General features: G+C 44.6%; 1 protein-coding gene across 9 annotated transcripts; it reads left to right on the top strand.

Moving 5' to 3' along the window:
- The first annotated feature begins 3,518 nt into the window (after positions 1-3,518).
- slc23a3 (solute carrier family 23 member 3) lies at positions 3,519-24,843 on the top strand. 9 transcript variants are annotated; one of them, XM_082969202.1, is made up of 15 exons: positions 3,519-3,726; positions 3,758-3,940; positions 6,551-6,753; positions 9,456-9,607; positions 9,978-10,045; positions 10,311-10,387; positions 17,891-18,072; positions 18,413-18,512; positions 18,684-18,867; positions 19,146-19,399; positions 20,123-20,228; positions 20,388-20,555; positions 20,880-20,975; positions 22,595-22,814; positions 24,534-24,843. In XM_082969202.1, the coding sequence occupies exons 3-14, from the start codon at positions 6,610-6,612 to the stop codon at positions 22,795-22,797; spliced, it is 1,734 nt and encodes a 577-aa protein (XP_082825328.1). In that variant the 5' UTR covers positions 3,519-3,726; positions 3,758-3,940; positions 6,551-6,609; the 3' UTR covers positions 22,798-22,814; positions 24,534-24,843. The 9 variants fall into 9 exon arrangements, 8 of the variants coding, with proteins under 8 accessions (XP_082825328.1, XP_082825331.1, XP_082825330.1 ...); XM_082969205.1 differs by lacking the exon at positions 6,551-6,753 and having other exon boundaries at positions 9,459-9,607; XM_082969204.1 differs by lacking the exon at positions 6,551-6,753.
- The last annotated feature ends 205 nt before the right edge of the window (positions 24,844-25,048 follow it).

The following is a 25,048-nucleotide window of genomic DNA, read 5'->3' as shown; positions in this document are numbered from 1 at the left end:
CCTAAGAGCCCCTAGACCATGCTACCATGATACCAGCCCTAAGAGCCCCTAGACCATGCTACCATGTTACCAGCCCTAAGAGCCCCTAGACCATGCTACCATGTTACCAGCCCTAAGAGCCCCTAGACCATGCTACCATGCTACCAGCCCTAAGAGCTCCTAGACCATACTACCATGTTACCAGCCCTAAGAGCTCCTAGACCATACTACCATGATACCAGCCCTAAGAGCCCCTAGACCATGCTACCATGCTACCAGCCCTAAGAGCCCCTAGACCATGCTACCATGCTACCATGTTACCATGTTACCAGCTCTAAGAGCCCCTAGACCATGCTACCATGCTACCATGTTACCAGCTCTAAGAGCCCCTAGACCATGCTACCATGCTACCATGTTACCAGCTCTAAGAGCCCCTAGACCATGCTACCATGCTACCATGTTACCAGCTCTAAGAGCCCCTAGACCATGCTACCATGCTACCAGCCCTAAGAGCCCCTAGACCATGCTACCATGATACCAGCCCTAAGAGCCCCTAGACCATGCTACCATGCTACCATGCTACCAGCCCTAAGAGCCCCTAGACCATGCTACCATGTTACCAGCCCTAAGAGCCCCTAGACCATGCTACCATGATACCAGCCCTAAGAGCCCCTAGACCATGCTACCATGATACCAGCCCTAAGAGCCCCTAGACCATGCTACCATGCTACCAGCCCTAAGAGCCCCTAGACCATGCTACCATGCTACCAGCCCTAAGAGCCCCTAGACCATGCTACCATGTTACCATGATACCAGCCCTAAGAGCCCCTAGACCATGCTACCATGCTACCAGCCCTAAGAGCTCCTAGACCATGCTACCATGTTACCATGTTACCAGCCCTAAGAGCCCCTAGACCATGCTACCATGTTACCAGCCCTAAGAGCTCCTAGACCATGCTACCATGTTACCAGCCCTAAGAGCCCCTAGACCATGCTACCATGTTACCATGATACCAGCCCTAAGAGCTCCTAGACCATGCTACCATGCTTCCAGCCCTAAGAGCTCCTAGACCATGCTACCATGTTACCAGCCCTAAGAGCCCCTAGACCATGCTACCATGTTACCAGCCCTAAGAGCCCCTAGACCATGCTACCATGCTACCAGCCCTAAGAGCCCCTAGACCATGCTACCATGCTACCAGCCCTAAGAGCCCCTAGACCATGCTACCATGCTACCATGTTACCAGCCCTAAGAGCCCCTAGACCATGCTACCATGCTACCATGATACCAGCCCTAAGAGCCCCTAGACCATGCTACCACGTTACCAGCCCTAAGAGCCCCTAGACCATGCTACCATGTTACCAGCCCTAAGAGCCCCTAGACCATGCTACCATGATACCAGCCCTAAGAGCCCCTAGACCATGCTACCATGATACCAGCCCTAAGAGCCCCTAGACCATGCTACCATGATACCAGCCCTAAGAGCTCCTAGACCATGCTACCATGTTACCAGCCCTAAGAGCCCCTAGACCATGCTACCATGATACCAGCCCTAAGAGCCCCTAGACCATGCTACCATGATACCAGCCCTAAGAGCCCCTAGACCATGCTACCATGTTACCAGCCCTAAGAGCCCCTAGACCATGCTACCATGCTACCATGTTACCAGCCCTAAGAGCCCCTAGACCATGCTACCATGATACCAGCCCTAAGAGCCCCTAGACCATGCTACCATGATACCAGCCCTAAGAGCTCCTAGACCATGCTACCATGTTACCAGCCCTAAGAGCCCCTAGACCATGCTACCATGCTTCCAGCCCTAAGCGCTTATAGACCTTTTTGATGTGACTCGTTGGGTTTCTCCCAAACCCCCCTCACCCACTAAAGTGTGTTTGTGTCAAGGTTGCCAGGTTTCGTATGATGATTCCCGGGTTGCCAGGTGTTGTGATGATCCAGCTTGAATAGACTAACTAACCCTCATCCCTGTTCTATACTGTATGTAATAGTCCTCTTGAACCAAACGTTACTAACTTAACAATACATTTCCTGCATCCTACCTTAAGATATTTAAGGAAACAGACGATCTGTGTAAGGACACTAGATATGGTTCCTGAAGGCGTGATCATATACATCCAAGCGTCTGTATACTGAGAGATATGCTGTTTATTTACAGGAAGTGTAAATGTTTCTCCTGTGTGTGAAAGATGTTAAGTAACTCTGACCCTTCTGCGTTTAAAAAAAAAAAGTGTGACTGTTGGCTTCTGGTTCAGAACACAACTTTATTCTTAATTTTTTATTTTTTGTATGGCGTTAAAGCAATGATCTTGGAAGATATTGAAATGGAAATATAGCTATTGTTGTATCCCCATGTCATGCCCCAGTGCAGTGAGACTTCTGACATCTGGTTTTTCATTGACGTGATGTACCAGAGAGATTTTCATCTGACCTGTTGAAATGATGCTGTAACTGTGTGAGTGTGTGTGAGTGTGTGTGTGTGTGTGAGTGTGTGTGAGTGTGAGTGAGTGTGAATGCTTGCTTGCATCCACCAGTGTGTGTGTGTGTGTGTCCTCTTCATACAGAGTGTTTTTGTGTCCCTCTTCAGAAGTCCCTCCCACTTTATTAAAAAGCCTATTGTCATAGCTGTCACATTCTCCTGTGTGGTGATTGGATAAGACCGTTTTACAGGAGCCATTCTGATTGGTTAGGGACTCGGGAGAAGCCATTCTGATTGGTTAGGGACTCGGGAGAGACCTCTCCTAATCAGTCATATGTATTATTATTGTGCATTTGTCATGTATATTATATATGTCTAATTTACCGAACTGTGACAACGAAGAGACATTTATTGTTATTATAAAAATATTCATATCTGTGTTACGTGTGTAAATTTGTTAAGGAGCATGCCAAAATAAATCCATGTGAGTATTATACTAGAAATCCTCTGTGTTGAACTCATTAGGGTGATAAAGACCTTGTTCCTCCTCAAGCTATGGGGGAATAATACTGTTTTTTTTCGTTTCTAATTGACCAATGCTAATAAAATGGAATTTAGACGCTCAATTTGGGTCTCTATTTTACTTTACTCTGTGGTTCATACTTGCTTCCTGTCCTTGTGTCCCCTATTATCATCGTCAAAGTAAAGTTTTCTCTCAACACAACTTTACAGTATGTATGTTTTCTCTCAACACAACTTTACAGTATGTATGTTTTCTCTCAACACAACTTTACAGTATGTATGTTTTCTCTCAACACAACTTTACAGTATGTGTGTTTTCTCTCAACACAACTTTACAGTATGTGTGTTTTCTCTCAACACAACTTTACAGTATGTATGTTTTTATAACCTGTAGTCTTTTTTGTGACAGACTTAACTTTGTCAGTGTGACAATTTGGCTCAAGATTTACTTCTGGCTTCCCAAGATTATATAATCTCATAGTCATGATAGTCAGGACTTTAAAATCAATCCAGTAGGCATTTTAGCTCACCCACTCATTGTTTTGGTGTGTGTGTGTGTGTGTGTGTGTGTGTGTGTGTGTGTGTGTGTGAAGATAATGATTAAAAGAAAGAGATACAAGTAATGACAAACTACTGACTTGGAACTGTCCTGGGTCAAAGTTCACCTAGGACAGAAGAGAGGGGACAGATTGGCTACACGTTTCAGCTGATCCTCTGTTGTTGTTGTTGTATAGGGGTTTGCAGCGGATGAGTTGAAGACCGAGAGCAGGAGAGAGAGAGAGAGAGAGGAGTGAGAAGAAAAGTGAGAGAGAGAGAGAGAGAGAAGGAAATCTGTATTCATGTAAGGAGTTTAGACGAGAAGAAAACAGCAGTGTATGATAATGGATGCAGGTCAACGTTTTGACCCGGAGCTTCCTGACGAAACCAGAAGCACCAGCAGGACAGATATCTCAAGTGTGAACCAACATCCACCCTGCTTTCTAAACCTGCTGTTGGCGGTACAGGTAAGCCCCTTGGTCACTCATCTAAGTGACAAAGCCATTGTTGTAGTTAAATGGAATATATTTACGCATGACTGTAAGTTGCTTTGGATAAAAATGTCTGCATTATGGCATATATTATAGTATATATATACAGTGAGGGAAAAGGGTATTTGATCCCCTGCTGATTTTGTACGTTTGCCCACTGACAAAGAAATGATCAGTCTATAATTTTAATGGTAGGTTTATTTGAACAGTGAGAGACAGAATAACAACAAAAAAATCCAGATAAACGCATGTCAAAAATGTTATAAATTGATTTGCATTTTAATGAGGGAAATAAGTATTTGACCCCTCTGCAAAACATGACTTAGTACTTGGTGGCAAAACCCTTGTTGACAATCAGAGGTCAGACGTTTCTTGTAGTTGGCCACCAGGTTTCCACACATCTCAGAAGGGATTTTGTCCCACTCCTCTTTGCAGATCTTCTCCAAGTCATTAAGGTTTCGAGGCTGACGTTTGGCAACTCGAACCTTCAGCTCCCTCCACAGATTTTCTATGGGATTAAGGTCTGGAGACTGGCTAGGCCACTCCAGGACCTTAATGTGCTTCTTCTTGAGCCACTCCTTTGTCGCCTTGGCCGTGTGTTTTGGGTCATTGTCATGCTGGAATACCCATCCACGACCCATTTTCAATGCCCTGGCTGAGGGAAGGAGGTTCTCACCCAAGATTTGACAGTACATGGCCCCGTCAAATGATGCAGTGAAGTTGTCCTGTCCCCTTAGCAGAAAAATACCCCCAAAGCATAATGTTTCCACCTCCATGTTTGACGGTGGGGATGGTGTTTTTGGGGTCATAGGCAGCATTCCTCCTCCTCCAAACACGGCGAGTTGAGTTGATGCCAAAGAGCTCGATTTTGGTCTCATCTGACCACAGCACTTTCACCCAGTTGTCCTCTGAATCATTCAGATGTTCATTGGCAAACTTCAGGCGGGCATGTATATGTATTCTTGAGCAGGGGGACCTTGCGGGCGCTGCAGGATTTCAGTCCTTCACGGCGTAGTGTGTTACCAATTGTTTTCTTGGTGACTATGGTCCCAGCTGCCTTGAGATCATTGACAAGATCCTCCCGTGTAGTTCTGGGCTGATTCCTCACCGTTCTCATGATCATTGCAACTCCACGAGGTGAGATCTTGCATGGAGCCACAGGCCGAGGGAGATTGACAGTTCTTTTGTGTTTCTTCCATTTGCGAATAATCGCACCAACTGTTGTCACCTTCTCACCAAGCTGCTTGGCGATGGTCTTGTAGCCCATTCCAGCCTTGTGTAGGTCTACAATCTTGTCCCTGTCATCCTTGGAGAGCTCTTTGGTCTTGGCCATGGTGGAGAGTTTGGAATCTGATTGATTGATTGCTTCTGTGGACAGGTGTCTTTTATACAGGTAACAAGCTGAGATTAGGAGCACTCCCTTTAAGAGTGTGCTCCTAATCTCAGCTCGTTACCTGTATAAAAGACACCTGGGAGCCAGAAATCTTTCTGATTGAGAGGGGTCAAATACTTATTTCCCTCATTAAAATGCAAATAAATGTATAACATTTTTGACATGCGTTTTTCTGGATTTTTGTTGTTGTTATTCTGTCTTTCACTGTTCAAATAAACCTACCATTAAAATTATAGACTGATCATTTCTTTGTCAGTGGGCAAACATACAAAATCAACAGGGGATCAAATACTTTTTTCCCTCACTGTATATTAGATGTGTACTTACTCTTGAAACAGTTCAACATAAACCGGTATGGAGAAACATGCAGTGACCACAGACCACATGCAGGTTGTTGTTTAAATGTCAGTTGTAGTCTACCTACCACTGGCTTGTTGTTGGTACCTCCCACTGGCTTGTTGTTGGTACCTACCTACCACTGGCTTGCTGTTGGTACCTACCTACCACTGGCTTGCTGTTGGTACCTACCTCCCACTGGCTTGCTGTTGGTACCTACTGTCATGGCGTTGGCCTGTGGGTAAGGTTTATGACCCCCCCATAAATACCTTTCTCTCTTCCAATCTCTGAATCTACTGAAGGACAAGAATAGCTGTGTTAAATATAGAGAGTCTGGGAACATCAAACAAATGGGGAAAGGTACCACATATTTTGTTAATAAAACCAGTTGGAAATATGCTTGGGAACGTAATGAGTATGTATGTCAGTTCGGTTGTCATCTGAGACATTATGACTGATGACAGGACGACATAAACTGTACCTGAGAAAGTATACGCCCTCTAGTTATCAGAGTCACATGGAATTGTTATGCAATTGAAATGTTTGATATTGAAAATGTTTGTTAGGAGATTAAATGTAATTTTAGCTTCCGAATGAGAGATTTGGGTTTTCATAAGGAAAGTGCCCTGCTCGATCAGTGGCCCAACCCTGTGAAGAGACAGGGGTTATAAACGATGAAACACCTCCCTCCCCCTCTCCACTATATAAGCCTTTGACGAAAAGATAACCAGGGGTTCCAGTACGGGAGGTCTGCAGCCTCTACGTTAGAAGGACACACATGTCAAGAACAGAACTAAGCCAACCTCGGCGAGAGCTCTGGTATGAACTGGTATGAACTTTGAGCTTATTCACTACAGAAGTGCTACTTCCTAGCCGTTGAGTTAGCAGCGGCCGCTGTAACGTGGGCTAGGAAAGGATGGACGACGGATCCAGTCTAACAGACGGACGAAGATACCACCACGTATCCAATTTACCACCAGAGACATTCTTGCGAGGACAGGAAGGTCTGTTGGCCAACCCGGCCAGCATCTATGACCAATCTACCGAAGCGCAGCTCAGAGTAAATATTTATTGCATTTTCCTTTTCCAAATGGGCGGTAATTTAGAATGCATAAGATAATGTATTTACGATAGCATAGCTGCTGTTTCTGTGTTCCTAAATCTTCCCGCTCTTTCATTCAAGTCCAACCCCCTTTCCTTTGTGTAACCAGCTTTCATACAGGTTCCGTCCACCAGGACGTTTTCTGTATGACATCATTGTATTCTGTGTATTTGTAATTCTGTGTGATTAGTTAGGTATTTAGTAAATAAATAATTAAACCCAATTTTGTATTGCTGATTCAACTTGTTAGCCAGGGTTCGTGAAGATAGCCAAGAATTTACAACTTTCATTATGAGACTGAAAATAAGACAAGGGTTAATATTGACTGTTATCGATGTAAAATATTACAAAGTATTTTAAGAGTTTATTCGGAAGATAACGGCTCTATAAACGTTCTTCCGTGGTGCCCCGACTTTCTAGTTAATTACATTTACATGATTAGCTTAATCAGGTAATATTAATTACAGAGAAATCATTTTATAAGTTAGCATGTCATATCACTTAATCCGGCATAGCCAAAGACATGACACTACCTACCACTGGCTTGTTGTTGGTACCTACCACTGGCTTGTTGTTGGTACCTACCTCCCACTGGCTTGCTGTTGGTACCTACCTACCACTGGCTTGCTGTTGGTACCTACCTCCCACTGGCTTGCTGTTGGTACCTACCTACCACTGGCTTGCTGTTGGTACCTACCTACCACTGGCTTGCTGTTGGTACCTACCCACCACTGGCTTGCTGTTGGTACCTACCTACCACTGGCTTGTTGTTGGTACCTACCACTGGCTTGCTGTTGGTACCTACCACTGGCTTGTTGTTGGTACCTACCACTGGCTTGTTGTTGGTACCTACCTCCCACTGGCTTGCTGTTGGTACCTACCTACCACTGGCTTGCTGTTGGTACCTACCTACCACTGGCTTGCTGTTGGTACCTACCTACCACTGGCTTGCTGTTGGTACCTACCCACCACTGGCTTGCTGTTGGTACCTACCTACCACTGGCTTGTTGTTGGTACCTACCACTGGCTTGCTGTTGGTACCTACCACTGGCTTGTTGTTGGTACCTACCACTGGCTTGCTGTTGGTACCTACCTACCACTGGCTTGTTGTTGGTACCTACCTACCACTGGCTTGCTGTTGGTACCTACCTACCACTGGCTTGCTGTTGGTACCTACCCACCACTGGCTTGCTGTTGGTACCTACCCACCACTGGCTTGTTGTTGGTACCTACCTACCACTGGCTTGTTGTTGGTACCTACCTACCACTGGCTTGCTGTTGGTACCTACCTACCACTGGCTTGCTGTTGGTACCTACCTACCACTGGCTTGTTGTTGGTACCTACCTACCACTGGCTTGTTGTTGGTACCTACCACTGGCTTGCTGTTGGTACCTACCTCCCACTGGCTTGCTGTTGGTACCTACCTACCACTGGCTTGTTGTTGGTACCTACCACTGGCTTGCTGTTGGTACCTACCTACCACTGGCTTGCTGTTGGTACCTACCTACCACTGGCTTGTTGTTGGTACCTACCACTGGCTTGCTGTTGGTACCTACCACTGGCTTGTTGTTGGTACCTACCACTGGCTTGCTGTTGGTACCTACCTACCACTGGCTTGCTGTTGGTACCTACCTACCACTGGCTTGTTGTTTGTACCTACCTACCACTGGCTTGCTGTTGGTACCTACCTACCACTGGCTTGCTGTTTGTACCTACCTACCACTGGCTTGCTGTTTGTACCTACCTTCCACTGGCTTGCTGTTGGTACCTACCTACCACTGGCTTGCTGTTGGTACCTACCTACCACTGGCTTGCTGTTGGTACCTACCTACCACTGGCTTGCTGTTGGTACCTACCTACCACTGGCTTGCTGTTGGTACCTACCCACCACTGGCTTGTTGTTGGTACCTACCTACCACTGGCTTGCTGTTGGTACCTACCCACCACTGGCTTGTTGTTGGTACCTACCCACCACTGGCTTGCTGTTGGTACCTACCCACCACTGGCTTGCTGTTGGTACCTACCCACCACTGGCTTGCTGTTGGTACCTACCACTGGCTTGCTGTTGGTACCTACCTACCACTGGCTTGCTGTTGGTACCTACCTACCACTGGCTTGCTGTTGGTACCTCCCTACCACTGGCTTGTTGTTGGTACCTACCTACCACTGGCTTGCTGTTGGTACCTACTTACCACTGGCTTGCTGTTGGTACCTACCACTGGCTTGCTGTTGGTACCGACCTACCACTGGCTTGTTGTTGGTACCTACCTACCACTGGCTTGCTGTTTGTACCTACCACTGGCTTGTTGTTGGTACCTACCTACCACTGGCTTGCTGTTGGTACCTACCCACCACTGGCTTGTTGTTGGTACCTACCCACCACTGGCTTGCTGTTGGTACCTACCCACCACTGGCTTGCTGTTGGTACCTACCACTGGCTTGCTGTTGGTACCTACCACTGGCTTGCTGTTGGTACCTACCTACCACTGGCTTGCTGTTGGTACCTACCACTGGCTTGTTGTTGGTACCTACCTACCACTGGCTTGTTGTTGGTACCTACCCACCACTGGCTTGTTGTTGGTACCTACCTACCACTGGCTTGCTGTTGGTACCAGTTTCATACTGCAGTTCTGGTGAATCTCTCTCTCTCTCTCTACAGCAGGTGTTTGTGCAGTGCTCTCTGCTGATTCTGGTCCTGGGTGTGTTGCAGCAACATCTACTGTTACAGGATGGAGAGAGAGAGAGGTTACTGTGCTCCATGTTGTTCTACTCCGGTCTCTCCACTCTGATACAGAGCTGTCTGGGGACATGGTGAGGAATAATCACAATCAATCAATTAGTTAGTTTGCCCTTCTTTAAAACATTTATACATTATCTCTCCACTCTCTCACTCACACCTTTACATTTTTTAAAACATTTTTTTAGTCATTTAGCAGACGCTCTTATCCAGAGTGACTTACAGTAGTGAATGGATACATTTCATACATTTTTTTAGTTTTTTTGTACTTGCCCCCCTGTGGGAATCGAACCCACAACCCTGGCGCTGCAAACACCATGCCGGCGTTGCAAACACCGTGCTCTACCAACTGTGCCACAGGGAAGGCCTGTCTATGATGATCAAACCCAAGCATTAAACACATTTGACAGACATGAATACAAATCCGAACTGTCTCATCCTCAGCCTTCCTCTGGTCCAGGCTCCTTCTCTGGAAATCCTTATCCCTGCTATAGTCCTCACTGCTCAGATTGGTGAGTTAACTACATCAATCTGACAACCTACCATTTACCTCAGACCAAGTTCACACTCAGGTTGTACAACTGATGTAAAACTCCTTTGACACAACATTGTGTTTTGGCTGACAAACTCATCCAAATAAAAATAAAAATATCACAACCGTTGTGTGAAATGCGTTGTGTATCCGTTGTACAACACGAGTGTGAACATGGCCTTTGTATCTCGTTGTTTGTATCTCGTTGTGGTTAAATGGTACTTACTGCTATTGCTCTCCTGCAGTTACTGAACCGGCCTGCAGAGGGCACTGTGAGGAGAGTGAGGAGGATATTCTACCCAGAGCCAACCCAGTCAGAGAGGTACTGTACTCCGGCTGTAGTGCTGCTGTCCGTGGTGCTGAACCCACAGACCAGACCACTTCCTCTATCTCATTACCACTTCCTTTGTTACGGCAACATTCCGGAGTTATGTTTAGATTCAAATCATTTTTCATTACCTTTATCAAGAGACTTTACTACTAAAATAGTAAATCAAATCAAATTGTATTTGTCACATGCGTCGAATACAACAGGTGTAGTAGACCTTACAGTGAAATGCTGAATACAACAGGTGTAGTAGACCTTACAGTGAAATGCTGAATACAACACGTGTAGTAGACCTTACAGTGAAATGCTGAATACAACAGGTGTAGTAGACCTTACAGTGAAATGCTGAATACAACAGGTGTAGTAGACCTCACAGTGAAATGCTGAATACAACAGGTGTAGTAGACCTCACAGTGAAATGCTGAATACAACAGGTGTAGTAGACCTCACAGTGAAATGCTGAATACAACAGGTGTAGTAGACCTTACAGTGAAATGCTGAATACAACAGGTGTAGTAGACCTTACAGTGAAATGCTTTACTTACAAGCCCCTTAACCAACAATGCTTTAAGAAGTTAAGAAAAAAAAGTGTTAAGTAAAAAATAGAAAATAAAAGTAACAAATAATTAAAGAGCAACAGTAAAATAACAATAGCGAGGCTATATACAGGGGGTACTGGTACAGAGTCAATGTGGAGACTATATACAGGGTGTTACGGTACAGAGTCAATGTGTAGGCTATATACAGGGTATTACGGTACAGAGTCAATGTGGAGGCTATATACAGGGTGTTACGGTACAGAGTCAATGTGTAGGCTATATACAGGGGGTACCGGTACAGAGTCAATGTGGAGGCTATATACAGGAGGTACCGGTACAGAGTCAATGTGGAGGCTATATACAGGGGGTACCGGTACAGAGTCAATGTGGAGGCTATATACAGGGGGTACCGGTACAGAGTCAATGTGGAGGCTATATACAGGGGGTACCGGTACAGAGTCAATGTGGAGGCTATATACAGGGGGTACTGGTACAGAGTCAATGTGGAGGCTATATACAGGGGGTACCGGTACAGAGTCAATGTGGAGGCTATATACAGGGGGTACCGGTACAGAGTCAATGTGGAGGCTACATACAGGGGGTACCAGTACAGAGTCAATGTGGAGGCTATATACAGGGGGTACCGGTACAGAGTCAATGTGGAGGCTATATACAGGGGGTACCGGTACAGAGTCAATGTGGAGGCTATATACAGGGGGTACCGGTACAGAGTCAATGTGGAGGCTATATACAGGGGGTACCGGTACAGAGTCAATGTGCGGGGGCACCGGTTAGTCAAGATAATGGAGGTAATATGTATATGTAGGTAGAGTTATTAAAGTGAATATGCATAGATAAATACAGTTTTTTACAATCACGTCGACACTAATTTCAAAACTCTAGACACAAAACTCAAAACGGCCATCACTTGTAACACAGGCCGTCCAATGTTCAAAACATTGCACTGAGCATTCATATCTTTAAAGAAACATTGCACTTGCAGAATCATTGGTTCAAATAACCAATTTATCATGAAATACCATAGGAACATTAATTTAGATCAGCCAACACACAAGATACAATAGAAACAGTGTCTGATAAAGAATGATGATGAAAAACTACATCCATAGATAATGTAGTCCAATTGGTTCAATGTTCCACGGTAATTAATGTCAATATGGATCTGCTTTTAGTTCAATGAACAAATGATCTGACCTTTATGTGTTTTGTTTCCAAGCAATTGAGAAAAAAAGTGTCCTGAGTTTCGAATTTTAGATCATCGGTTGTGAGTTTTATGTCTAGAGTTTAGGAAAATGACATCAAGGTTCTGAAATTAGTGCCAAAGTGATTGTAAAAATCTTTAATGGAGATTAGATGTTCAGGAGTCTTATGGCTTGGTGGGGGGTAGAAGCTGTTTAGAAGCCTCTTGGACCTAGACTTGGCGCCCCAGTACCGCTTGCGGTGCGTTAGCAGAGAGAACAGTCTATGACTTGGGTGGCTGGAGTCTTTGACAATTTTTAGGGCCTTCTTCTGACACCGCCTGGTATAGAGGTCCTGGATGGCAGGAAGCTTGACCCCAGTGATGTACTGGCTCGTACGCATTACCCTCTGTAATGCCTTATGGTCGGAGGCAGAGCAGTTGCCATACCAGGCAATGATGCAACCCGTCAGGATGCTCTCGATGGTGCAGCTGTAGAACCTTTTGAGGATCTGAGGACCATTGCCAAATATTTTCAGTCTCCTGAGGGGGAATAGGTTTTGCCTGCTTGGAACATGTTAGTTTGTTAGTGATGTGGACGCCAAGGAACTCTCAACCTGCTCCACTACACCCCCCCCCCGTCAATGAGAATGAGGGCGTGCTCGGTCCCATTTGGTCCCATAAACTCTCCTAATATATGGGACTTCTAGTGCTTTTCAAGTCCCTTTACAATTATAGAAATGAACCCCCCCAAAACCAGGAGACTAAACAAAAACATCAAAGAAGGGAGAGAAGGCGATGTATCAGTGGAGGGGAAGGTTGTTTTTTAACCTTTATTTAACTAGGGAAGTCAGATACAATTCTTACTTACAATGACGGCCTACTCCGGCCAAACCCTAACCCGGACGACGCTGGGCTAATTGTGCGCCGCCCTATGGGTCTCCTAATCACGACCGGTTGTGATACAGCCTGGAATCAAACCAGGGTCTGTAGTGACGCCTCTAGCGCTGAGATGCAGTGCCTTAGACCGCTGAACCAGGGTCTGTAGTGACGCCTCTAGCACTGAGATGCAGTGCCTTAGACCGCTGCACCAGGGTCTGTAGTGACGCCTCTAGCACTGAGATGCAGTGCCTTAGACCGCTGCACCAGGGTCTGTAGTGACGCCTCTAGCACTGAGATGCAGTGCCTTAGACCGCTGCACCAGGGTCTGTAGTGACGCCTCCAGCGCTGAGATGCAGTGCCTTAGACCGCTGAACCAGGGTCTGTAGTGACGCCTCTAGCACTGAGATGCAGTGCCTGCGCCACTAGGAAATTAACCTGGTTTAGAGTAAAGGGTGGAATTGGGGTTAGGATACGAACCCAGTTTAGGGTAAAGGTTTGGGTTAGATGGTGCTCAGTATGGTAGAGAGGAGTGTCTTACAAGTGTATTGGTGTGTGTGTGTGTGTGTGTGTGTGTGTGTGTGTGTGTGTGTGTGTGTGTGTGTGTGTGTGTGTGTGTGTGTGTGTGTGTGTGTGTGTGTGTGTGTGTGTGTGTGTGAGGCTGATGTAGACATTAACGTATGACGAGTTTAATTCCAAAACGCTATATATCCATTTTCAGTAATGTTGGTAAATGAGCTTTTATTGTTTAAAGATATTCTGAGAGATTGGTGTGTTTTTCTCTCACTATCTAATCATGACAGTGTTCTACCCTACTTGGTACTGTCAGGGCACAGTGTTTCCTCCTACTTGGTTCTGCCAGGGCACTGTGTTTCACCCTACTTGGTTCTGCTTGGGCACAGTGTTTCCTTCTACTTGGTTCTGCCAGGGCACTGTGTTTTACCCTACTTGGTTCTACCAGGGCACTGTGTTTCACCCTACTTGGTTCTGCCAGGGCACAGTGTTTTACCCTACTTGGTTCTGCTAGGGAACAGTGTTTTACCCTACTTGGTTCTGCCAGGGCACAGTGTTTCCTCCTACTTGGTTCTGCCAGGGCACAGTGTTTTATCTCTACTTGGTTCTGCTAGGGCACAGTGTTTTACCCTACTTGGTTCTGCTAGGGCACAGTGTTATACCCTACTTGGTTCTGCCAGGGCACAGTGTTTTACCCTACTTGGTTCTGCCAGGGCACAGTGTTTTACCCCTACTTGGTTCTGCCAGGGCACAGTGTTTTCCCCCTACTTGGTTCTGCCAGGGCACAGTGTTTTACCCCTACTTGGTTCTGTCAGGGCACAGTGTTTCCTCCTACTTGGTTCTGCTCGGGCAAAAACTATATGTGCACCCAGGGTTGGCCCCAGGATCTCATTAAAATGCAAATAAATGTATAACATTTTTGACATGCGTTTTTCTGGATATTTTTGTTGTTATTCTGTCTCTCACTGTTCAAATAAACCTACCATTAAAATTATAGACTGATCATTTCTTTGTCAGTGGACAAACGTACAAAATCAACAGGGGATCAAATACTTTTTCCCCTTTTTTTTTAGCGTTTTTCATATAAATCTAAAATCAATTAATTAAAAGTCTTCCAGCAGCAATACTTTACACACAAATGTACATGTAGGTACCCAAATGTGAAAAATTGGTGGATTTAGTTTTATGGAAATAAACTCTTGTTCAGAAAACTTTATCTGCAGGTTATTTGTATTGATTTTATAGACCATTTATCGATATTTACTGCAATTAAACCATATTGTCACTGCAATTAAACCATACTGTTCAATGGTGTGACATATATCATGTCATCTCCCTTTCTGTCCTCATCTCTTGATATTTTTCTGCAATTCAGCCATTTTGTTTCTATCTGTACTGTACAGTGAATATTTCACCAACCTCTCCCTCTCTGTTCTAGTCTAATGCAGGACCATATGTAATCTCTCCCTCTGTTCTATTCTAATGCTGGGCCATATCTAATCTCTCCCTCTCTGTTCTAGTCTAATGCTGGGCCATATCTAATCTCTCCCTCTCTGTTCTAGTCTAATGCTGGGCCATATCTAATCTCTCCCTCTGTTCTAGTCTAATGCTGGGCCATATCTAATCTCTCCCTCTGTTCTAGTCTAATGCTGGGCCATATCTAATCTCTCCCTCTCTGTTCTAGTCTAATGCTGGGCCATATCTAATCTCTCCCTCTGTTCTATTATAATGCAGGACCATATCTAATCTCTCCCTCTGTTCTATTATAATGCAGGACCATATCTAATCTCTCCCTCTCTCTTCTAGTCTAATGCTGGGCCATATCTAATCCCTCTCCCTCTTCTAGTCTAATGCTGGACCATATTTCTCCCTCTGTTCTATTCTAATGCTGGGCCATATCTAATCTCTCCCTCTGTTCTAGTCTAATGCTGGGCCATATTTCTCCCTCTGTTCTATTCTAATGCTGGGCCATATCTAATCTCTCCCTCTCTGTTCTATTCTAATGCTGGGCCATATCTAATCTCTCCCTCTCTGTTCTATTCTAATGCTGGGCCATATCTAATCTCTCCCTCTCTGTTCTATTCTAATGCTGGGCCATATCTAATCTCTCCCTCTCTGTTCTATTCTAATGCTGGGCCATATCTAATCTCTCCCTCTGTTCTAGTCTAATGCTGGGCCATATTTCTCCCTCTGTTCTATTCTAATGCTGGGCCATATCTAATCTCTCCCTCTCTGTTCTATTCTAATGCTGGGCCATATCTAATCTCTCTCCCTCTGTTCTAGTCTAATGCTGGGCCATATTTAATCTCTCCCTCTGTTCTATTATAATGCTGGGCCATATCTAATCTCTCCATCTGTTCTAGTCTAATGCTGGGCCATATCTAATCTCTCCCTCTGTTCTATTATAATGCTGGGCCATATCTAATCTCTCCATCTGTTCTAGTCTAATGCTGGGCCATATCTAATCTCTCCCTCTGTTCTATTATAATGCTGGGCCAAATCTAATCTCTCCCTCTCTGTTCCATTCTAATGCTGGGCCATATCTAATCTCCCTCTCTGTTCTAGTCTAATGCTGGGCCATATCTAATCTCTCCCTCTGTTCTATTCTAATGCAGGACCATATCTAATCTCTCCCTCTCTGTTCTAGTCTAATGCTGGGCCATATCTAATCTCTCCCTCTGTTCTATTATAATGCTGGGCCAAATCTAATCTCTCCCTCTCTGTTCCATTCTAATGCTGGGCCATATCTAATCTCCCTCTCTGTTCTAGTCTAATGCTGGGCCATATCTAATCTCTCCCTCTGTTCTATTCTAATGCAGGACCATATCTAATCTCTCCCTCTCTGTTCTAGTCTAATGCTGGGCCATATCTAATCTCTCCCTCTGTTCTATTATAATGCAGGACCATATCTAATCTCTCCCTATGTTCTATTATAATGCAGGACCATATCTAATCCCTCCCTCTCTGTTCTAGTCTAATGCTGGGCCATATCTAATCCCTCTCCCTCTTCTAGTCTAATGCTGGACCATATCTAATCTCTCCCTCTCTGTTCTAGTCTAATGCTGGGCCATATCTAATCCCTCTCCCTCTTCTATTCTAATGCTGGGCCATATCTAATCTCTCCCTCTGTTCTATTATAATGCAGGACCATATCTAATCTCTCCCTCTCTGTTCTAGTCTAATGCTGGGCCATATCTAATCTCTCCCCTCTGTTCTATTCTAATGCTGGGCCATATCTAATCTCTCCCTATCTGTTCTATTCTAATGCTGGGCCATATCTACTCTCTCCCTCTCTGTTCTATTCTAATGCTGGGCCATATCTAATCTCTCCCTCTCTGTTCTAGTCTAATGCTGGGCCATATCTAATCCCTCTCCCTCTTCTAGTCTAATGCTGGACCATATCTAATCTCTCCCTCTCTGTTCTAGTCTAATGCTGGGCCATATCTAATCTCTCCCTCTCTGTTCTAGTCTAATGCTGGGCCATATCTAATCCCTCTCCCTCTTCTAGTCTAATGCTGGGCCATATCTAATCTCTCCCTCTCTGTTCTAGTCTAATGCTGGGCCATATCTAATCTCTCCCTCTCTGTTCTATTCTAATGCTGGGCCATATCTAATCTCTCCCTCTGTTCTAGTCTAATGCTGGGCCATATTTCTCCCTCTGTTCTATTCTAATGCTGGGCCATATCTAATCTCTCCCTCTCTGTTCTATTCTAATGCTGGGCCATATCTAATCTCTCTCCCTCTGTTCTAGTCTAATGCTGGGCCATATTTAATCTCTCCCTCTGTTCTATTATAATGCTGGGCCATATCTAATCTCTCCCTCTGTTCTATTATAATGCTGGGCCATATCTAATCTCTCCATCTGTTCTAGTCTAATGCTGGGCCATATCTAATCTCTCCCTCTGTTCTATTATAATGCTGGGCCAAATCTAATCTCTCCCTCTCTGTTCCATTCTAATGCTGGGCCATATCTAATCTCCCTCTCTGTTCTAGTCTAATGCTGGGCCATATCTAATCTCTCCCTCTCTGTTCCATTCTAATGCTGGGCCATATCTAATCTCCCTCTCTGTTCTAGTCTAATGCTGGGCCATATCTAATCTCTCCCTCTCTGTTCTAGTCTAATGCTGGGCCATATCTAATCTCTCCCTCTGTTCTATTCTAATGCTGGACCATATCTAATCTCTCCCTCTCTGTTCTATTATAATGCTGGGCCATATCTAATCTCTCCCTCTCTGTTCTAGTCTAATGCTGGGCCATATCTAATCTCTCCCTCTGTTCTATTCTAATGCTGGGCCATATCTAATCTCTCCCTATGTTCTAGTCTAATGCTGGGCCATATCTAATCTCTCTCTGTGTGTTCCTATGTAGCTCCAGGGTATGACTGTGATGGTGGGCATGGTCCAGCTGGTTCTGGGTGTGACAGGTCTGAGTGGTGTGGTTCTGAGACACTGCGGTCCGCTGGTCATAGCCCCCCTGTTGTGTCTACTGGGCTTCTCCATCTACAGAGAGGCTGCTCTGCTCTGCTCAGACCACTGGGCCATCGCCGCACTGTACGTTTCTCTGTGTATCCGTCCGTCCTTCTGTGAATCCGTCTGTCTGTCCGTCCGTCCATCCGTCCGTCCTTCTGTGAATCCGTCTGTCTGTCCGTCCGTCCGTCTGTCTTTCTGCCTGTCCGTCCGTCTATGTCCATCTGTGTATCTATATGTCTGTCCGTTTGTCCATCAGTCAGTCTGTCCTTCCTCTGTTTTCAAATGCTATTTTTGCCTTACTTTGTCAAACTCTCATGCATTCAGTCATGTTTTTGTGAACATTTATGAATATCTGAATTGTATATCATTTTATAGGATTGATAGGCTATAAGGTCTAACACTGTCATGTTTCCCTGTGTAGGACAGTCATTCTCCTAGTGTTCCTGTCCCAGCATCTACGCTCCTACATGCTCCCAGCATGCCTCAGCATGCCTCAGCTGCCTGTCTGCAGGATGCTCTCTGTGAGTCTCTCCTGATTGGTTGATTGATTGATTGTACCCTTTCTGACATGCACTTTCAACATTTTAAGGGAATCGCTTTATTTTTATGTTCCCATTTTAGCAAGAAAATCAAAGCACGTTACTGTAGATGTGAAAGGGAACTGTATATATATATTTTTTTTGTTGTTGCAGGTGCTGCTGCCCCTAATGAGTGTGTGGGCTCTGTGTGAAGTATTAGAAAGTTTTGGGGTTTTACGTCTACGTTCTGTCTCCGAGCTGCTGCCGGCACTGAAGACAAGTAACACTTCCCTTCCCGTACCTTTAAGGTCGGACCTCACTTCCTTCACTGTGCCGTGGCTCAGCCTTCCTCTGGCAGGTCAGCGGAGTTAATGAACACTAACGATAACTGTTTTATAGTCTCTGGTGACATGTTTATACGATAATAACCTGTGGTAGAACATAGAGACTGTCTAGTACATTTTTTTTAGTCTCCGTCTATGTCATCAATCAAATATAGAAATATTTTTAAGGTTCATTTCATGTTGTGAATATAAAAATATGATCTCTCCATATATACTGTGTGTGTGCGTGTGTGTGTGTGTGTGTGTGTGCGTGCGTGCGTGCGTGCGCGTGTGCGCGTGTGTGCGAGTGAAGCAGAGGCAGGTCTACCCCTGCTGTCAGTTCGAGGCATGGCGGCCGGTGTCGTTGCAGCCCTCTCTTCCTCTGTCAGTTCAGTGGGGATGTACGTGCTAACAGCCCGGCTCCTGGGAGTCCCCCCTCCCCCCGCTGCAGCCTGTAACAGGGGCCTTGGGGCCCAGGGTCTGGGCAGTGTGGTGGCTGGCTTGATGGGTGCGCCACTGGGGCTCAGCAGCAGTGTCCCCAACACCTGTACTCTGGGACTCAGCCAGGTACTGATGATGATGTCATGTGAGCATCATTTAGAAGTCAGTCCTCTGTTTATCTCTGACGGTCAGTTTCCCAGGCGCGGCTCAAGTCCTAGTCCTTGACTAGCTGCTTAATTTGGGTCCGGGAAAACTTGTATCTGAGAACAGGGCCCGTATTCACAAAGCGTCTCAGAATAGGTGTGCAGGTCTAGGATCAGAGGGTCCACCCTCTTATTCAATATGGTTTAAAAGGCAAAACTGATCCTAGACCAGCACTCGTACTCTGAGACGTGTTGTGAGCGCTGATTTCCCGCTCTGCATACAGTGTCTATGTTTGACCCATCTCCTCTCTCTCCTCCGGTCTCGGTCCAGGCAGAAAGTGTCTATGTTTGACCCATCTCCTCTCTCTCCTCCGGTCTCGGTCCAGGCAGAAAGTGTCTATGTTTGACCCATCTCCTCTCTCTCCTCCGGTCTCGGTCCAGGCAGAAAGTGTCTATGTTTGACCCATCTCCTCTCTCTCCTCCGGTCTCGGTCCAGGCAGAAAGTGTCTATGTTTGACCCATCTCCTCTCTCTCCTCCGGTCTCGGTCCAGGCAGAAAGTGTCTATGTTTGACCCATCTCCTCTCTCTCCTCCGGTCTCGGTCAAGGCAGAAAGTGTCTATGTTTTCACTCTTTCCCATGATCCAGTCTGGGTCCATTTGGACAGTATGTTTTGAATCTTTCTCCTGCTCCTCTCTCTCTTCCTAGTCTGGGTCCAGGTGGACAGTGCAACTGACAGCCATCTTGGGACTGGCCCTAGGAGTGTCGCCTCGACTGACACAGGTCATCACCTCTGTCCCTTTGGCCATCTACGGTTAGTTTAATGATCTGTCCTCTTGTCTGTCTTTGTCCTGCGTGTCTGCCTACAAGTCTACATGTTATGTTTCTGTTGAGTGACTCTGACGACTAGAGGAAAAATGAACTGATAAAAGGTGATGAATTTCTCCTTCTCTCTCTCTCCATCCCTGTTCAGGTGCTGTTCTCAGTGTAACATACACTATCGCCGTGGCTACAGGCGTGAGGTACTTCCAGTTCACACACATCGACTCTGGACGTAACATCTTCAACATCGGCTTGGCTGTCTTCATGTCTCTGGTACTGCCTCACTGGTTCCGCATGCAGACCCTCTTTATTGATACTGGTAATTTCTCTAATATTAGACAGGTCCCAGATCTGTTTTGTGACGTACAGTCAACTCCAAGCAGACTTTAGACCAGGCCTAGTCTGACATCAGACTGGTCCCAGATCTGTTTTGTGCTCTCTTTCCCAACTCATTGTGGAACTGTCACGTTAAAAATGACTTGCTTGGCTTGACAGTGACATCAATGGACTACACGGCGCAAACAGATCTGGGACCAGGCTACTGTGACATTACACAGCCAGGGACAATAGAGCAATGTGGCTAAATTGCGTGTCTTGTCCATATCCTGATCGTGTGTATACCATCGTGTGTATACCTGTGCAGGTATGGTCAGTGTTGATGTCCTTCTCCATTCTCTTCTGACCTCACCTGTGCTCTTGGTGGGCATCCTGGCTTTCCTATTGGACAATACAGTATCGGGTAAAGTAAATTGTTACTATCTATTTCAACACTGGGGCGGCAGCGTAGCCCAGTGGTTAGAGCGTTGGACTAGTAACCGAAAGGTTGCAAGCTGACAAGGTCAAAATCTGTCGTTCTGCCCCTGAACAAGGCAGTTAACCCACTGTTCCTAGACCGTCATTGTAAAATAAGAATTTGTTCTTAACTGTCTTGCCTAGTTATATAAAGGTAAAACATTTTTTTTTTTAAATAAAAGTTGTTCATGATGTAAGCATAGAAATATAGTAACTAGAATATACAGTCCCATTCGAATCAATGTGGACTGAGGGGCTTTATCCATTCTAGTCATTATGTATAAGTTTTTTTTTTTTAAATGCACTAACATATCAGATGCATGATTCATTAACTCATACAGCACCTGAACATGATTCATTAACTCATATAGCACCTGATCATGATTCATTAACTCATATAGCACCTGAACATGATTCATTAACTCATATAGCACCTGAACATGATTCATTAACTCATATAGCACTTGAACATGATTCATTAACTCATATAGCACCTGAACATGATTCATTAACTCATATAGCACCTGAACATGATTCATTAACTCATATAGCACCTGCTTCTGATTCATTAACTCATATAGCACCTGCTTCTGATTCATTAAGTCATATAGCACCTGATCCTGATTCATTAACTCATACAGCACCCGATCATGATTCATTAACTCATATAGCACCTGATCATGATTCATTAACTCATACAGCACCCGATCATGATTCATTAACTCATATAGCACCTGATCATGATTCATTAACTCATACAGCACTTGAACATGATTCATTAAGTCATATAGCACCTGCTTCTGATTCATTAACCCATATAGCACCCGATCATGATTCATTAACTCATATAGCACCTGAACATGATTCATTAACTCATACAGCACCTGAACATGATTCATTAAGTCATATAGCACCTGCTTCTGATTCATTAACCCATATAGCACCCGATCATGATTCATTAACTCATATAGCACCTGATCATGATTCATTAACTCATATAGCACCTGAACATGATTCATTAACTCATATAGCACCTGATCATGATTCATTAACTCATACAGCACCTGATCATGATTCATTAACTCATATAGCACCCGATCATGATTCATTAACTCATACAGCACCTGCTCATGATTCATTAACTCATATAGCACCTGCTTCTGATTCATTAACTCATATAGCACCTGATCATGATTCATTAACTCATATACAGTGCCTTGCGAAAGTATTCGGCCCCCTTGAACTTTCCGACCTTTTGCCACATTTCAGGCTTCAAACATAAAGATATAAAACTGTATTTTTTTGTGAAGAATTAACAACAAGTGGGACACAATCATGAAGTGGAACGAAATGTATTGGATATTTCAAACGTTTTTAACAAATAAAAAACTGAAAAATTGGGCGTGCACTGTAGCACCTGATCATGATTCATTAACTCATATAGCACCTGATCATGATTCATTAATGATCTTTTCGGGTGAAAATAAAGACAAAAACGATGTCCAAACACCAGGCCTTAGTGTAACGACAGGTGCATGTCATCATGTGTCTATGTTCTTCTCTCAGGGTCTTCATCGGAGAGAGGACTTGACTCGGCAGAGATGGAGAAGACAGGATGGACATCAGTCGACAGTGGGCCAGGGTATCACCGGGAAGTGGTGTTAATTTATGAGTCCCCTTACCTCCTGAGAAGACTGTGGCACTTACCTTGGTTCAGGACGACCCCCTTCTCTGCCTGTAGGATCACAGATGATGGAGACATACTGTAGAGTCCCATCGGAGGATAGTAGGTCTCGTTTTAAAGTTAAAGTTGTGTGGTGTTGATATGTAAAGACAAGGACTGTGGACAATAGGCATAATATGGTATTAGCCAATGATGTAAATACAAACATATAATAATGTATATGCCGTACTGTATATGAAATGTACTGTGTGTCTACATAGTTAGTGACCTGAACAGAGTTTCCTTGTGTGATAGTGGGTTTGTATTGGTGGATTAATGGCATAGCTTTAGGAAGATGTTTTGAGTTGGGGGTGTGCTTTATAATAAATCCTTGCATGAATCTATAAATCATATTTGCGTAGCGGCATACAGACGAGCAGACATGTTTTTAGGGTTTCCACACATGGAAATACAGGGTATAGTATGAATATTTGTTTTTAGCTTTTTATAAACGCATTTCATACAATTCTACGTAAATTAAATAACATAAGATATTATAATATTTTTTTTTAACCACACACATGACTGACATGAGTGGCTACTCTGACTGACAACTGAGATCAATAAAAACAAACTGGACTTGAAGGCAAACAGTAGCCCAGGCCACTGAACGGACACACAGATTATAGAGCCTGTTTCATCATAACGCTCGATGGTTTTTTTGCGACTGCACATGAAGAAACTTTCATGAAATTTTCCGGATTGACTGACCTTCATGTCTTAAAGTAATGTTGGACTGTCGTTTCTCTTTGCTTATTTGAGCTGTTCTTGCAATAATATGGACTATGTCTTTTACCAAATAGGGCTATCTTCTGTATACCAAACCTACCTTGTCAAAACACAACTGATTGGCTCAAACGCATTAAGGAGGAAAGAAATTACACAAATTAACTTTTAACAAGGCACACCTGTTGATTGTGTCACGCTTGCTCCCGTTCCTCCTCCGTGGTGCTCGAGGGCGCCAGGCTACCCTTCTTTACACACACCTGTTACCATCATTACACACACCTGTTACCATCATTACACACACCTGTTACCATCATTACACACACCTGTCACCATCATTACACACACCTGTTACCATCATTACACACACCTGTTACCATCATTACTCACACCTGGTCCCCATTACACACACCTGTTACCATCATTACGCACACCTGTTACCATCATTACACACACCTGTCACCATCATTACACACACCTGTCACCATCATTACACACACCTGTCACCATCATTACACACACCTGTCACCATCATTACGCACACCTGTCACCATCATTACACACACCTGTTACCATCATTACGCACACCTGTCACCATCATTACACACACCTGTCACCATCATTACGCACACCTGTCACCATCATTACACACACCTGTCACCATCATTACACACACCTGTTACCATCATTACACACACCTGTCACCATCATTACACACACCTGTCACCATCATTACACACACCTGTCACCATCATTACACACACCTGTCACCATCATTACACACACCTGTCACCATCATTACACACACCTGTTACCATCATTACACACACCTGTCACCATCATTACACAAACCTGTCACCATCATTACACACACCTGTCACCATCATTACTCACACCTGTCACCATCATTACGTACGCCTGTCACCATCATTATGCGCATCAGCACTCATCGGACTCACCTGGACTTCTTCACGTTGTTGATTACCCCCTATATATCTGTCTGTTCCTCGGTGTTCCCTGTGTCGGCATTAATTGTTGTTATGTGTTCCTGTGCAGACGCTGTTCCTGTTCCGTTTCATGTCCGTCAGTTATTAAACCTTCACTCCCTGTACCTGCTTCTCATCTCCTGCGTCGATCCTTCCAGGTGACTACCTCATGAAGCTGGTTGAGAGAATGCCAAGAGTGTGCAAAGCTGTCATCAAGGCAAAAGGTGGCTACTTTGAAGAATCTCAAATATAAAATATATTTTAATGAACAGTTTTTTGGTTACTACGTGATTCCATACGTGTTATTTTATAGTTTTGATGTCTTCACTATTATTCTACAATGTAGAAAATAGTAAAAATAAAGAAATACCCTGGAATGAGTCGTTGTGTCCAAACGTATGTATATATTATAGGCTACAGTAGGCTACTAAATAAACTTTTCAGTGGCACTTTTCAGAATCACCCAATGATGAAGACATACAGTAGGCTATAAATCAAGGCGATGGCCGATGCACTCCTGCCAATAGCCTATCTCAAGATAAGCTACTTCGAAAAACAGCGCTGTTCACTCAGAATTGCTCAAAA

This window comes from Salmo salar, chromosome 25 (assembly GCF_965601325.2).
Source record: "Salmo salar chromosome 25, fSalSal1, whole genome shotgun sequence".
Taxonomy (NCBI): domain Eukaryota; kingdom Metazoa; phylum Chordata; class Actinopteri; order Salmoniformes; family Salmonidae; genus Salmo; species Salmo salar.
This window is presented reverse-complemented; position numbering and strand designations above follow the sequence as displayed.

Bases quoted from the DNA above. Each gene is read 5' to 3' on its own strand.
- slc23a3 (XM_082969202.1), top strand. From the start codon at position 6,610: ATGGACGACGGATCCAGTCTAACAGACGGACGAAGATACCACCACGTA. The intron at 6,754-9,455 runs GTAAATATTTAT...CTCTCTCTACAG, and splicing joins CTACCGAAGCGCAGCTCAGA to CAGGTGTTTGTGCAGTGCTC. The intron at 20,229-20,387 runs GTTAGTTTAATG...ATCCCTGTTCAG, and splicing joins TGTCCCTTTGGCCATCTACG to GTGCTGTTCTCAGTGTAACA.